The 14,915-nt window shown below is 36.4% G+C and overlaps 1 protein-coding gene across 1 annotated transcript in view; it reads right to left on the bottom strand.

Annotated features, from left to right (window-relative positions):
* AK5 (adenylate kinase 5) overlaps positions 1-14,915 on the bottom strand; it is a 228,669-nt gene that overhangs the window by 180,594 nt on the left and 33,160 nt on the right. The window contains exon 6 of the mRNA XM_058538359.1: positions 265-456. Coding sequence (XP_058394342.1) covers positions 265-456 — 192 coding nt within the window. The remainder of the gene's footprint in view (positions 1-264; positions 457-14,915) is intronic.

Raw genomic sequence — 14,915 nt, 5'->3', positions numbered from 1 at the left:
TTGTATGTCACAGTTGCACATCCTTCTAGTTGCTATATGTGGGATGCCGCCTCAGCATGGCCTGACAAGTGGTGCGTCGGTGCGCACCAGGGATCCGAACCCAGGCCACCAGTAGCGGAGCACGCACACTTAACCACTAAGCCACGGGGCTGGCCCCAAAAGCCAGTTTTTTAAAGAAAGGGGATTTCTAAATGAGAACATGAGCTAATTAGAAATCTGAAAGATCATTCTTGTAGTAGACATGGAAAAGTAGAGCTAACTTACTGTCATGATGAGTCCCTTCTCCTGGAAGTATTTAACCAGTGGAGCAGCGTTCTGCTTGAAGTTCATTAGTCTCCTTTGGGTAGCTTTCAGATTGTCATCAGGCCGCCCCTGTTGTTCTGCACGCTTCTGTAATCTTTCTTTGAGCCTCTGATTGGTGCAAGCCAGAAATACCACCAAGTCAGGAGTGCAGATCTGTGGAGAGCATCAAACCAGGAGACAGGCATTCAGCACACCAACCAATGCAAGTGTGGGCAACGGCATTCGTCTCTTTTGGTTCTGTCGAGGCTGCCATATTTTTTGGCCCTCTATGTTTTTGCCAGCATCTTTCCAGGCCTGTCTCTGCACAAGGCCAGGAGGAGGCATTGCCATGATAGTCCACGTAAATGGCATACCCCAACCCACGCAGCTGTATGCAGTGGCATAAGTGCTTAAAAGCATGGATTTTAGACTCAGATTATCCTGAGTTTGAATCTAGACTCTGCCATCTATTAATTGTTTGTCCTTGGGCAAACGGTTCAATTTCTCTGATCCTCTGTTTTCTGATTTGTAAAATAGGGAGAAAAACGCCCCGTCTCAGTAGTTTAGTATTTCACAATTTTTAAAAATCTTTTAAATAGCTTTTGAGAAGCCTTAACAAGTTAAAAAATCACTTTGTAATTTTTGTGTGATATACGATAAGGAAGTTATCTGAAGTTAAAACTTTTATTTTATCAAATATCAAATAAATTATATAAGGAAGAAGACAATACTTGACAAATAAATTAAAATGATATACTGTGCTTGGTATGGTCATAATGTGTATCAAAATATGGAAAAAATATGAACTACTAGCTCAGTATCAAATGCAGATAAAAACTTCTTGCATTTTGAAATTCTTGCATTTTTCACTTAAATAGATTAAATGATTTACTTTGATACATTTCGTGTTTTGTTTCAGGCTGCAAGGTAAGTGCTTTTCTCTATATAACACAATGAGGTCATGGATAGACTTATATGTGTAATCACTATATTTTGTCTTTTACTAATGGCTTTTGACATACCAGAGACAGCTTGAAATTTATATAAGATTTTTTTACACTTGATTTATTTTTTTTAATTTTTAAATTAAAAGGCCTTTAAAAAGCAGTTTTAGATTTACAGAAACTTGAGTGGAATGTCTAAGTTTTTGATCAAGGAATGTAACTTCATTCATAAAAATGACTGGTGTACATCTGCAAAGTTATTTAATTTTATAATTAACTTACTATCTTTCCGTGGTATAAATTAAACAACATATAACCGGGAATAAAAGAAATTAAAATGCAGAACAGGTGAGACAACCACCTGTGGTCAGCTAGGGATAACCAGCTGCATGCTCAACAGAGTGACCACGGCCACCACACATTTATCTGATTCCTAGTTACCCTCACATACGTCCACTCGTTATGGCCTCATGTTCTCCAGTGGTGCTCTGTTTTAAAGGAAAAAGTATTTACATTGTGTATTTTTTCCCCAAAGTTTAAAATAGAAGCAGACACTATTCTGTTTCAAAAGACGTGAGGCCCCCTAGAAAATTTTCATGAAATTCACTTGTAAAATGTTGAGAACTGTCACCAAACAAAGCAGTTGTCATAAGATCCTTGGCACACTTTCTCTTAGCCTATGTTCTCAAAATATATTTGCTAATTGAATTAATCAATCAATAAATGAGAACAAAAACTGAGATATCGCTTTTGTCTACATGGAAGTAAACTTCCCAATTGCTGATTTTGTTTCTCCCACTGAATCACCTAAATCAATCTTTTGCTTTTCTGTCATTATATAAACAAGTCAATTTTCCTCTCTCCATTTCATTAAAGTCCCTCACTGAATGATTGTTCTGCTAAAAAGAACCTATGACTGTCCTTGATAAGCAAAGACGTGTTCACTGTGTCAGACTGCAGAGTGAACTCATTTTAACACTCTTGTTCTTAACTGTCAGGACTTTTGACTGCCCTATTTTTTATGAAGACGTGTTAGAGGGTCTAGACCCCATAATTCAGACCAGCTACACTGTCAGAAACTAGGAAGCAAACACTAAAAGAAAAAAAAGAGAGAGAGAGAAGAGATCACAGTTGAAACAAAAACTGGAATCACAGAAACTAAGAGATGGAAAAAACTTAGAGGTTCTGTGACTCACATTAATGGCAAACCTGTAATCATCTCCACACTCTCTTGACAAATGACTTTTAAACTTGGAACATTTAACCTTGAATGTTCTGCCTGAGCATTTCTTCTGATGGGTACTTACTACTTATGAGTGGCCCCTCTCATTGTTGGATGACTCTCATAACTGGTAAGTTCTTTCTAATACTGGGCTAAAATCTGCTTCTCTATTCTGCCTACAGGGAAAACATAAAACAAATTATTTCTTTCATCCACTAAACATTGATTAAATGTATACCATTATCACAGAGACTAGACTAGATCATAAAAGGAAAAAAAGATAGATAACTGGACTTCACTATCATTTAACACGGAGATAATTTCTGGGCAGTGTTTTTAACAAACTATGGGGCTGGGGTCAAAAACCGGAATATGGGGCCCACCAAGAAGGAGGAACTCTAGAAAGTACCTCTAGGATTTCGGTTGGAACCCTAAAGGGCTATAGCATCAAAGTATGGGTGAACCAGCCCTCACAGGACTGAATCCCATTTAGAATCATCATTATGTTAAGGTGATTAAATGTGTTTAACAGCCAGGTAAGCATAGCTGAAAGAGAATCAGTGAACTAAAAGTTCAGAAGAAAATATCTAGAATGAAGCAAGGGAGAGAAAGTGATAGGAAAAGTACAGAAAAGAGCAAAAGAGACATATGAGACGTGGTTAGAAAGTCCTAGAGAAAGAAAAGAGAAAATGAAGAAGCAGTATTTGAAAATATAACAGCTAAGAATTTTCCAAGCTGACAAAAGACATCAAGTCCCAGATTCATGAAGCAATATAAACAACCAAGAAGAGGAAACAGAAAACTCAGATCTAAGTGCATCACAGTAAACTGCTGAAAGCCTAGACAGACCAAAAAAAAATCTTTAAAGCAGCCAGAAAAAAGAAATGAAAGATTATCTTCAGAAAAGCAACAATAAGACAGATAGCTAAATTTTAAAAGAAACAGTGAATGCCAGAAAACAATGAAATGATTATCGTTAAAGCGCCAACCAAGATTTTTATATCCAGTAAAAATACCTTTCGAAAAGAGTACATACAGACATTTTAAAACAAACAAAAACTGAGAGAATTTGTCATCAGAAATTCTACACTACTGGAAATATTGGAGAGTATTCTTTAGGTAGAAGAAAAATGATTTAGGATGGAAAGTTGGCCCAGAGGAACAAATGAAGAGCAATAAAACGGTAAACATGCGAGTAAACCTCCATGAATGTTGACCTTATAAAAGGGTACTAAAAGTATTTTGTGGTATTTAAAAATAAAGATAAGCCATGAGGCAGGTAAACAAAGTTCAGCTGTTCTAAGGTCTGGTTCAGGAAGTGGTAAAAGTACTGATTTCTATGAGATGTTAACAAGTTCACGATGCATGTCACAATCCCGAGACTGGGTGCCAGCAAACTCTTTCCGTGAAGGGCCAGATAGCAAATGTTGTAGGCTTTGCAGGCCATATGGCCTTGGGGCATGAAAGCAGCCACAGAAAGGAAAGTAGGATCTGGGGGCTGGGAATGCAGAGGAGGAAGGCAAGGCAATGCAAAGGTGCAATGTTGAGTTAGGCACTGCGACAGGAGACTGGGAGTCCACGCTGCTGGGGCTTCGGAGGGGACACCTGTGAGGAGCCTTTATCCATCAGACCCTGTCCCCTATCGGTCAACAGTTACCTCTTGGCATGTTACTTCCCTGATACTTTCACACTGTGTATGTGTAAGTCCCAGGGCAGAAAGCCAAACACACACACTGAGTTGCTGCACATCACACTGGCGCAAAGATGGTCACAGCAGCAATGGCCAAGTAATAGGTGGGCTGAGAGAATATGAGGTGGGGCATCAGAGGTGCTTGATATAGCAGCATACTTCTTTAAATATGCAGATATAGAAAGCTAAAAGTAAAAGGATAAAAAAGACATACAATGGAAACGTTAACCAATAGAGAGCTGTTAAACGATACAAATATCAAACCCAATTAAAAAATAGGCAAAGGACTTGAACAGACATTTCTCAGAAGACGACATACAAATGACCTACAGGTATATGAAAAGGTGCTCAACATCACTAATCATCAGGGAAATGCAAATAAAAAACACATTGAGATATCACCTCACACCTGTTGGAATGTCTATTACCAAAAGAAGAGATAACAACTGTTGGCAAGGATGTGGAGAAAAGGGAACCCTTGTACAACGTTGGTGGCAAACGTCCATAGGGCGGCCACTATGGAAAACAATACGGAGCTTCCCCCCAAAATTAAAATTACCTCATAATCCAGCAATCCCACCTCTGGGTATATATCCAAAGGAAAAGAAGTCAGTATCTCAAAGAGATATCGGCACTCCCAGGACGGTTGCAGCATTATTCACAAAAACCAAGATATGGAAACAGCCTATATGTATGTTGACGGATGAATGGATAAAGAAAATGTGGTGTATATATATATATAGGCAACGGAGAATTATTCAGCCTTTAAAAAGCAGGACATCTTGCCATTTGTGACAACATGGATGAACCTGGAGGACAATATATTAAGTGTAATAAGCCAGACACAGAAAGACAAATACTCCATGATCTCACTTATATGTGAAATCTAAAATAGTCAAACCCACAGAATTCTACTACAGACAGTAGAATGGTTGCTATCAGGGGCTGAGTGGAGGGGGAAATGGAGAGATGTTGGTCAAAGGGTACAAAGTATCAGTTATGCAAGATGAATAAGTTCTGGAGATCTAATGTGCATTAATATGACTATAGTTAACAGTATTGTATTGTATACTTGAAATTTGCTAAGGGGGTAGATATTAAATGTTCTCACCACAAAAAAGAAAATGATAACTATGTGAGGTGATGGATATGTTAGCATGATTGTGGTGATTATTTCATTATGCATATGTATATCAAAACATCAAGTTGTACATCTTAAATATATACATTTTTTTTTGTCAGTTATACCTCAATAAAGGTGAAAAAAACCATACAAATATCAGACAATGTAGTAGACTTTAGGAAGAGAAGTATCACTGGAACTAAAGACCGTCATTTGATTATGACAGGTTTATATAATTATACCAGTTTAATTACCCGGGAAGAAACAATAACTCAACTTGCATGATCTAATAAGACAGGCTCACAGTATACAAAGCCGAACTTGGACAGAACTAAAAGGAGAAAGTCACAAATCCACAATCGTAGTGGGAGATTTTAGTTGTGCTCACTTTTTCCTTTTTTTTTGTGAGGAAGACTGGCTCTGGCTAACATCCATTGCCAATCCTCCCCTTTTTGCTGAGGAAGATTAGCTCTGAGCTAACATCTGTGCCCATCTTCTTCTATTTTGTATATGGGATGCCACCACAGCATGGCTTATGAGTGGTGCGTAGGTCCGGGCCCGGGATGCAAACCTGCAAACCCCGGGCTGCCGAAGCAGAGCATGCGAACTTAACCACTACACCACCAGGCAAGCCCCGTGGGAGATTTTAATATACCTTTCCAAGTAACTGGCAGAACAAGTAGCAAAAAACCAATAAAGATATAGCAGTGTTTAACACAATTAATAAATTGATATATATTTATAACACTACAACCATTAAGTTGAACACCAAGTCTTTTATTTATTTATTTATTTATTTTTTATTTTTTTGTGAGGAGGATCAGCCCTGAGCTAACATCCGATGCCAATCCTCCTCTTTTTTTTTTTTTTTTTTGCTGAGGAAGATTGGCCCTGGGCTAACATCTGTGCCCCTCTTCCTCTACTTTATATGGGACGCTGCCACAGTATGGCCTGACAAACGGTGCATCGGTGAGTGCCTGGGATCTGAGCCTGCGAACCCAGGACCGCTGAAGCAGAACATGCCCACTTCACCACCACCCCACTGGGCCGGCCCTGAACATAAAGTCTTTTAAAATACACACAGAAAATTTATAAAAGTTGACCTCATTCTGAGCCATGAAGGAAATCTAAGCAAATTTCAAATGATTGAAATTACACAGATTATCTTCAAAGACTACAGTGAAAATAAGCTCTGCATAAATGATAAAAATATAAATAGAAAAATCCCGTGTTTGGAAATTAAGCAATATACTTCAAAATAATTCTCAGGTCAAAGAAATTACGATGGAAATAGAAAATATTTTTAATTAAATGATAATGAAATTTTGACATTCCAAAACTTGTGGAATGTAGCTAAATCCATATCTAAAGGAACATTTATTGCTTTAAATGCATACTGTAGAGGAGAAAAGGAAGGTTGAAATTAGTGATCTAAGCATCCATTTCAAAATTACAAAAAAAGAAAAAATTAGATCCTTTTAGGTCTACTAAAAAGTAGAGAGAAGGTAAAGACAAGAGCAGAAATTAATAAAATAAACATTTTAAAGCTAAGGGGTTGACTCTTTGAAAAGACTAATAAACTTGATAATCCCTGGTGAAACTAATCAAGAAAAAGAGAAAAGGCACCAATAAGTATTGAGAATGAAAAGGAATGCATCTCTAAATAACCTACAGAGATTAAGGTGGTAAAAAAGGACATTAAGAACAGCTTCATGAAAACAAGTGGGAAAAATTACACGAAATGCACAAATTTCTAGAAAAACACAACTCCCCAAAACTGACAAAAGAATAAACAGAAAATCAGAATGGTTCTATATTTATGAAAGATATTAAATCCATAATTAAAAACCCTAACACAAAGAAAACACCAGACCCAGATGGCTTCCCCAGTGAATTATACCAGACACTAACCTAACAGAAACTCTTCTATTAAATATGGAAAGAGGGAACACTTTCCAATTCATTTTATGAGGCCAGAGTTATCTCGAATCCAAAGCCTGACAAGGACATTAGAAGAAATAAAAATCACAGGCTAATCTCACTCATGAATGTAAATGCAAAAATTCTAAGTAAAATACTAGCAAATCAATCCATCAATATATAAAAAAGATTATATACATCATGACCAATTGGGGTTTATTCCATGAAAGAAAAATTGGTTTACCTTTCAAAAATCAAGCAATGTAATTTACCAAACCAATGGAATAAAAGAGAAAAATCATATGATCACCTTAACAAATAAATATAGAAAAGGCATTTGGTAAAACTTAACATTCATTCATGATAAATAATCTTATTCAACTAGGAATTTGAGAGAACATGCTTAATATGATAAAGAATAAATACATAAAATTTATAGCAAGCATCATACTTAACTGTGAAATGCTGAAACCTTCCCTCTGAGATGAAACAAAGATGCTCATTATCATAATTTCTAGTCAACATTATAATAGAGATTTTAGACAGTACAATATGACATGAAAAAGAAATAAAACATAGGATTGGAAAGAAAAATACAATAGTCATTTTAGACAATATGATTGTACATGTAAAAAATCCAAAAGAATTTAAAAGCCATTAGAATAAATACCCAAATTTAGCATGGTCTTTGCCTACAAGGGCAGTAAACAAAAATCAATTTTATTTTTTCTATATACCACCAACAAACAATTTAAAAATGAAATAAAAATACTTGTTAAATAACCAAAAAAAAAAAAAATTAATTACCTAGGGGAAAAATCTAATGAAAAATGGTACAAGAATACTACATAGACCTTGGCAGAAAATAAAGATTTAAATAAAATGAAGCATATGCCATATTCATGAATGGAACACTTAAAATATGTCAATTCTTCCCAAATTGATCTATAGAGTCAATGTAATCTTTAAATTCCAGCAGGTTCGTTTTTTTGTCTATGTATGGGAATTGAAAATTTGACTCTGAAATTCATTTGGAAATGCAGAGGCCCAAGACTAGCTGAGGCAATCTTCAAGACAGTCTTGAAGATAAAGAATAAAGTGATAGAACTTATCGCCAGATAGTTCAATTCATTACAAGTATATGGTAATTAATACAGTGTGGTATTGGTTTTAAGGAAGACCCATAAACCATTGGAACAGAGAGAGAACTCAGAAACAGAGCCACTGCCCAAATAAATGGGCATAAGATTTATGACAAAGCTGGCTCTGCAATGCAGTGGGGAAAGCACAGTCTTTTCAGTAAATGGTACTGGGACAACTGGATGTTCATATCACAAACAATGACTCTTGACTCCCTACATTATATGATATGCAAAAATTCATTCCAAATGGATTTTCAGATCTAAATGTGAAAAGTAAAATGATAAAGATTTTAGAAGATAACACATAAGAACATAGCTTATAGATCTTAGGGTAGACAAGGATTTCTTAAATAGGACCTAAAATACCCTAACCATAAAGGAAAAGTTTGATAAAGTGAATGGGTTTAAAATAAAAAACCACTTTTATTTATTAAAGTACACTATTAAGAGAATGAAAATGTCAGCTACATTTTCATTCAGAGAAGATATTTGCAACACATATAACCAACAAATGGCTTGTTTCAGAAATATGAAAAGAGTTGTTACAAATCAATAAGAAAAACAGAAAACACAATAGAAAAATGGGCAAGAGGTTTGAACAGGCATTTTTTTTTTTACAAAAGAGGATATCCAAATGACAAACTAATTGAAAAGGTGCCCACATCATTAATAATCCAGGGAATGCAAACTGGAACTACACACCCACCGGAATGGCTAAAATTTAAAAGACCAAAACCAACAAATGTTAACAAAAATATATAGCAACTGAAGCAAGTTTGTGATAACTCATAGAACAGCACATTCATAATCTGTGTACCTATTATGTGCTAGATTCTATTCTACATACCAAGGACTAACAACGAGCACATCAGGTATGTCCTTGCCCTGATGGAGCTTATGGCCAATTAGCAGAGACAAACTTTAATCAAAGTATCTCACAAATAAATATAAAACTGTAACTGTAGTAAGTACCACAAGATAGAGGTGGAGTAGTTGTTACTGTGAGAACATATAATAGGGAGATCCAATCTTATCATGGAGGTCATGGAAGGCTCCAATGGGGAATTGACAATTGAGTTCAGATGGGAAGATGAGGAAAGATTAAGTAGACAAAGAAGGGGAAGGAAGAGTGGTCTTTTCAAGAGAACAGAAATTCATACAGAAGGGCAGGCATATGACCTAAGAGGAATGCGACACCCAAATTTTACGCGAAGTATGCAGCTCACAAAATGAGAATATTTTAGACATCATTCTCCTAGAGAGGAGATAATCTAAATAGGTAGGCAATGTTTTTTTAGGATAGGAGAAGTAATGAATGTCTTGTTGGCGGATTTCTCCAAATTAAGTTTACAAGTGGAATATTCTAGACACTGGAACAGACGAACTGGAACCCTGGCAAACATGAGTTCTGTCACCTGTTTTCTTTGTCTACTCTCTTTTCCCAATTAACATGCACGGGCTCTGCAATCACATGGCTTGGTTATAAACTCTATGACCTGAGCTATTAAGACCCTTAGGTTTATAGAAAAGGACAAAAAGTGGGAGAATGTTAATCTCTAAGGAAAGCAAATTAAAGACTCCACTTCCATTCTTCCCCATCCCCCTCTCTTCACTTTTGAAGAGAAGTGTGGCTAGAATTGGTCAGAGCAAGACTTTTCACTGAGCCATAGTATTAGGTAGGGGTGTGGTTTCTCTCACCTAGGATCCTCTCTTTTATTTCCAAGAGGCTGGAGACTAATATCCATCTCTCTTTCTTTCTGCTGCTCATCTTTCCTTTTGAATTTGCTTCTTTCTATGCTAGTGAGATCTGCTGAACTTAATTGTCAAAAGGCCTGCATTGGGCAGTGCTAAGCACTGACACAATTTATGGTTTTCTGGCTCTGCTTTCTGTCTCCTTCTCTCATTGGCATTCTCTGGATTGATATTTCTGTGACAACAGTAGGACAATCTGAGCCTTGAGGGGTGGGATTAGGGTTGGAGGAGGTCTTCTGGCTGCTTTGGTCTTAGGCTCTAGGCTGCAGGTGGCCTAGATAAAAGGAATCCTCCATGTGGTTGAGATAGTACTTTTGGGCTCCACTGGGTTTAGAGACAAAGTTTCACAGTAAAAGAATATTTTTTTGCTGTCAATTGCTGTCCCTGCCTGTATTTGATTTAGACATCATGGTGGAGGATTGGTAGACTGAGGATAGGATTTGATTGTTCCTCAAATATCATTTTAATCTCTCGTGTTTCCAGTCATCAGTGTTTGGCATTAGGCCCTGATTAGAAAGAGGAAGACATTTTCCCTGACCTGAAGGAGCTCATAGTCTAGTAATTGAGATGAAGAGATAATTATAATACAATATGATTAGCATAATGTTAAAAAAAATATGAGAATAAAGAGGAGGGCCACTTCCATATGGCAGTTCTCATAATACATGGTGTCAATTAACATATTCTCCCTAAGCCTTCTTTTCTCTAAGACAAATACCATCCCAGATTGCCATTATTATTACAATTACATGAAATTCCATAAATTAAATGAAATCTGTTTCACTGAGGCAAACTCAGATATCAACATGAAGGAGACTCTACAGCCATGTTACTGAAAGAGTAGTCCTCGCACTAGTGGCCCTTGCACGGCATCCCCTGGAAGCTTGCTGGCAATGCACGTTCACGAGCTCCACTCTGTTCTTTTTTTTTTTTTTTTTTAATTTTTGGTTTATTGCAGTAACATTGGTTTATAACATTGTAAAAATTTCAGGTGTACATCATTGTACTTCTATTTCTGCATAGATTACATCATGTTCACCACCAAAATACTAATTACAACTCATCACCACACACATGTACCGAATTATCCCTTTCACCCTCCTCCCTCCCCCCTTCCCCTCTGGTAACCACCAATCCAATCTCTGTCCCTATGTGTTTGTTTATTGTTGTTATTATCTACTACTTAATGAAGGAAATCATGCGGTATTTGACCTTCTCCCTCTGACTTATTTCACTTTGCATTATACCCTCAATGTCCATCCATCCACTCTGTTCTACTGAATCAGACTCTCTGGAGCTGGGCCTCAGGAAGCAGTGTTTTAACCTCTGCTTTATAATATAAGAAACCCTACACAGAAAGGAGTGCTCAAAACAGGAGCTTATGGAAGTTGCAAGGTCTTTAAAAGTAAAATAACAATAACAATAAAAATCCAAAGAGAATCGATATGATTAAGCACAAAAACTAAAGAAACTAACTTAGACAAATACCGTATGATTTTACTCATAGGTGGAAGATAAACAAATACATAGATAAAGAGAATAGATTGGTGGTTACCAGAGGGGAAGGGGGTGAAGGGAAGGTGAAAGGGGTAAAGAGGCACATGTGTATGGTGACAGATGGAAACTAGATTTTTGGTGGTGAACATGATGCTGTCTATACAGAAGTCGAAATATAATGATGTACACCTGAAATTTACACAATGTTATAAACCAACGTGACCTCAATAAAATAAAAATAAAAAGAAAAGAAATGAAAAAAAATTTCTTTTCTAAAAATTAAAAGGTGGAAAAAAAACTAACTTAGGGAGATAACTAGTATATGAAACCATATTTTTATAGTTTGGGCATTTCTTTTTGAAAAGCTATAGTCTATCCATTTCCATGACCCTGTGGTAATCTCTTACTACAAAATGCATATTGTTTCTACCACTTTAGTTAAGTAGTTATGTAGGTTATTCTGCTCTTTCACAATTTGTCACAAGCCAAATTAATCACATCTGCTGGACAGAGTATATCATTAATGGTTTCAAAAAGATATTATTAGTTTATGAAAAGTACATTTCTATGGCTTGACTTTTACGGTGCAAATCTTCATTTCAATAAGAACAGTTGGGGTACATTAAGCGTCAAGATGTAGAAAATTAATGAAGAGGAAAAGATTAAGGTTTTATTTAATATATACCAGGTTGACAACGTGGAAATGAAGGTAAACTTACCATGCTATTTTTTCCAAGATGTCTTTTCCCCACCACTAATTTGATTATGCAGGCATCTACTTCATTCGTTTGTTTATTCATGCAATTAATATTTACTAAGATTCCTTTATGAGCCAAAGCTGAAGTTCTGGAAAGGTAGGCTGAGACTAGATGGGCTGGCATTGTCTTCCAAGCTAAGCAGTTACGGTTTTATCTTATAAATGTGGGAATATTATATTTTATTTCATGCCTTAGAATGAATGTCAATGGTAATGCAGGGGGCAGACTGGATGGGGAGAGACTGGAGGCAAACAGATCATCTGGAAGAGCTAATGAGCCTGAACTGTCTACAGTGATGCGCCCCTTATGAATAGAGGTTAAATCAAATATAATGTAAAACAATATTCTTAATATTGTCTTTATGGATGTGCTTGATTTTAATGCTCATTTAGGAAATAGAGGGAACTGTTAGTGCCAGCATTAAGCAAACAGCCCTGAAATAAAACAAAAGGACTTCCTGAGATTGGAGGGGAGAAAGGAATGAAGGCAAATGGGTAGAGTTAAAAAAGATATCGCCTGTTTCTACACCTGTGGGAGGAACCATGCCTGCCTGGTTCATAGCAGTCAGTTTATGGACTCTGCATTACTAGCCCATATAATGCATGACTGATTAGACCACAGAAAATAGTATCTATTAAGAAGCAGTCAAATGATTGGGCGATGATGTTGGGTGATGTTTCCAGACCCAGCCAAGAAAATCACCGTAGGGAAAGACCTTGAAGAAGTGGAAGATCTCAGCGTATTGCTAACGCTCACCATTTAGCCAGCTTCTAAACCAGCCGCTCTATACCTTGCCTCTTTACAAACATTTAACATTTAAATACATAATATTGACAATAGGAATAATTACCCATGAGATCCTGTAGTTGGTATGTGGGCACAAACCTGACTTACATTGTCTACTACGTTTTAAATTCATGGAAGCAAAGAAGAGAGGGAGAATTCTTAAAGATCAGGTGGTCCAAATTCCTATTTGATTTACTGCATAGCAATCAGTTTTTAAAAAACTATTGGAGCTAAATATAAGATATACTTTTAGTTGCATCAAATATGATACAATATATTCATTTTAAAAAGCAAGAACAGTGTAGTTTCTCTCTGACCTACCTATTTTAGACAACTGGATTTTATGCTTTGAGACATTGCATCCATTCAAAGGAAGTATTAGACCAGTGGTTTAGAAATTCTTCAAGCAAGAAGCACATTTCAAATCTTTCAAAAGCATTTCTTGGAGGAAAATGAAGTTCAAGGGTATATTAAATGCTAACTGATATTATGGGAGTATAAACTAGATGAGAAATTATGTGACAGTTCCATTAATACTCCATGCATAGACTTACTGAATGGAAAATAGGCTGAAAATTCAGCACAAAATGCCATTATTAAAGATTTCCATTTGAAGTTTAGATGGAAATTTTTTTTAACTTTGGTGTCCTTCCAAAGAAAAACTGGTATCTTTTTCTTAGGTATAAGTTATCTTGATTTGTGTGGCTGAAAGAAGCTAACACTTCAAAAGAAGATGCATGACTAATACAGTTCTATTTCACACTTATCAATGTTGATTGCTTAGCATTCACTCAAACACAGAGACTGTCTCCAAGGAAATTCAGAAAAGACTATTAAGTTATAAATGGCTGGAGGAGTGATAGTATTCCACTCTATTCATTGGACATTACTATATCTCTCTGCTTAGCCTGTCTTCTCATTTATTGATAACGAAGAAAAATACTTAAATTCATATCCTCAGACAACATTTGAGGCATTAAGTAAGACCCAAACAAATTCCAGCCCGAATTTGAGAACATATCTTTAGAACATCTTGTTCTCAAGATTTTCTTGAATATCCTAAGTATGAGAATCACTACGGAAGATTCCTTCATTCTTCTACTCATTCAATCCACAAGTGTTTATTAACTATTTTAATATATGCCTACAAGTGGTTAAACTAGGTCACTATTCTTTCATTCATTTCTCTTTCTATTTTAAAATCTTCTGTTAAGTAGTATTCTAGCACTCCTTGGAAGTGCACGTACGTGTCCACTTCAGTTCAACAGACATTTATTGAGCATCTACTATGAGCTAACTACCATACTAGATGAAAGAAATGCAAAATGGGCAAGACACAGTGCCAGCTCACCAGGTTCTTCCAATCCAGTGTGGAAGCAGACACATAAAATGTTATTTCAATACAGTGAAATTGTATGGAAATTCCACTACGTTGGAATACAGTTTCAAAGTGGAAGCCAGGGCAGGGTACAATAGAGGCACAGAAGAGGGCCTGGAGTTCTGGAAACTTGTGGCCCATGTGAACACCACATGACTACATGGGACACTTTCTTTCCCTAGAAGCTTTCCAGGCTCTGCTTTTTCTGGGGAAAAGGTTTAGGGTGAGGAAGGAATGAAAAAGTTATATCTAAGTCTATGTTCTGGTAGGCAAAAATGGGTCTGTGAGAAACTCCGCTGATATAATCAAATTATTCTTCTATCTTTCACTCATTCACTCACTCACTCATTCACTTAGTGAGATTTTGTTGAGTACTACTAAGCATCAGAAGTATAATGGTTGCATTTTGCATTTAAAAAGT

The sequence above is a fragment of the Diceros bicornis genome, chromosome 4 (assembly GCF_020826845.1).
Source record: "Diceros bicornis minor isolate mBicDic1 chromosome 4, mDicBic1.mat.cur, whole genome shotgun sequence".
Lineage (NCBI taxonomy): Eukaryota > Metazoa > Chordata > Mammalia > Perissodactyla > Rhinocerotidae > Diceros > Diceros bicornis.
Note: the sequence above shows the minus strand (reverse complement) of the source record. Positions and strands in the feature narration are given on the sequence as shown.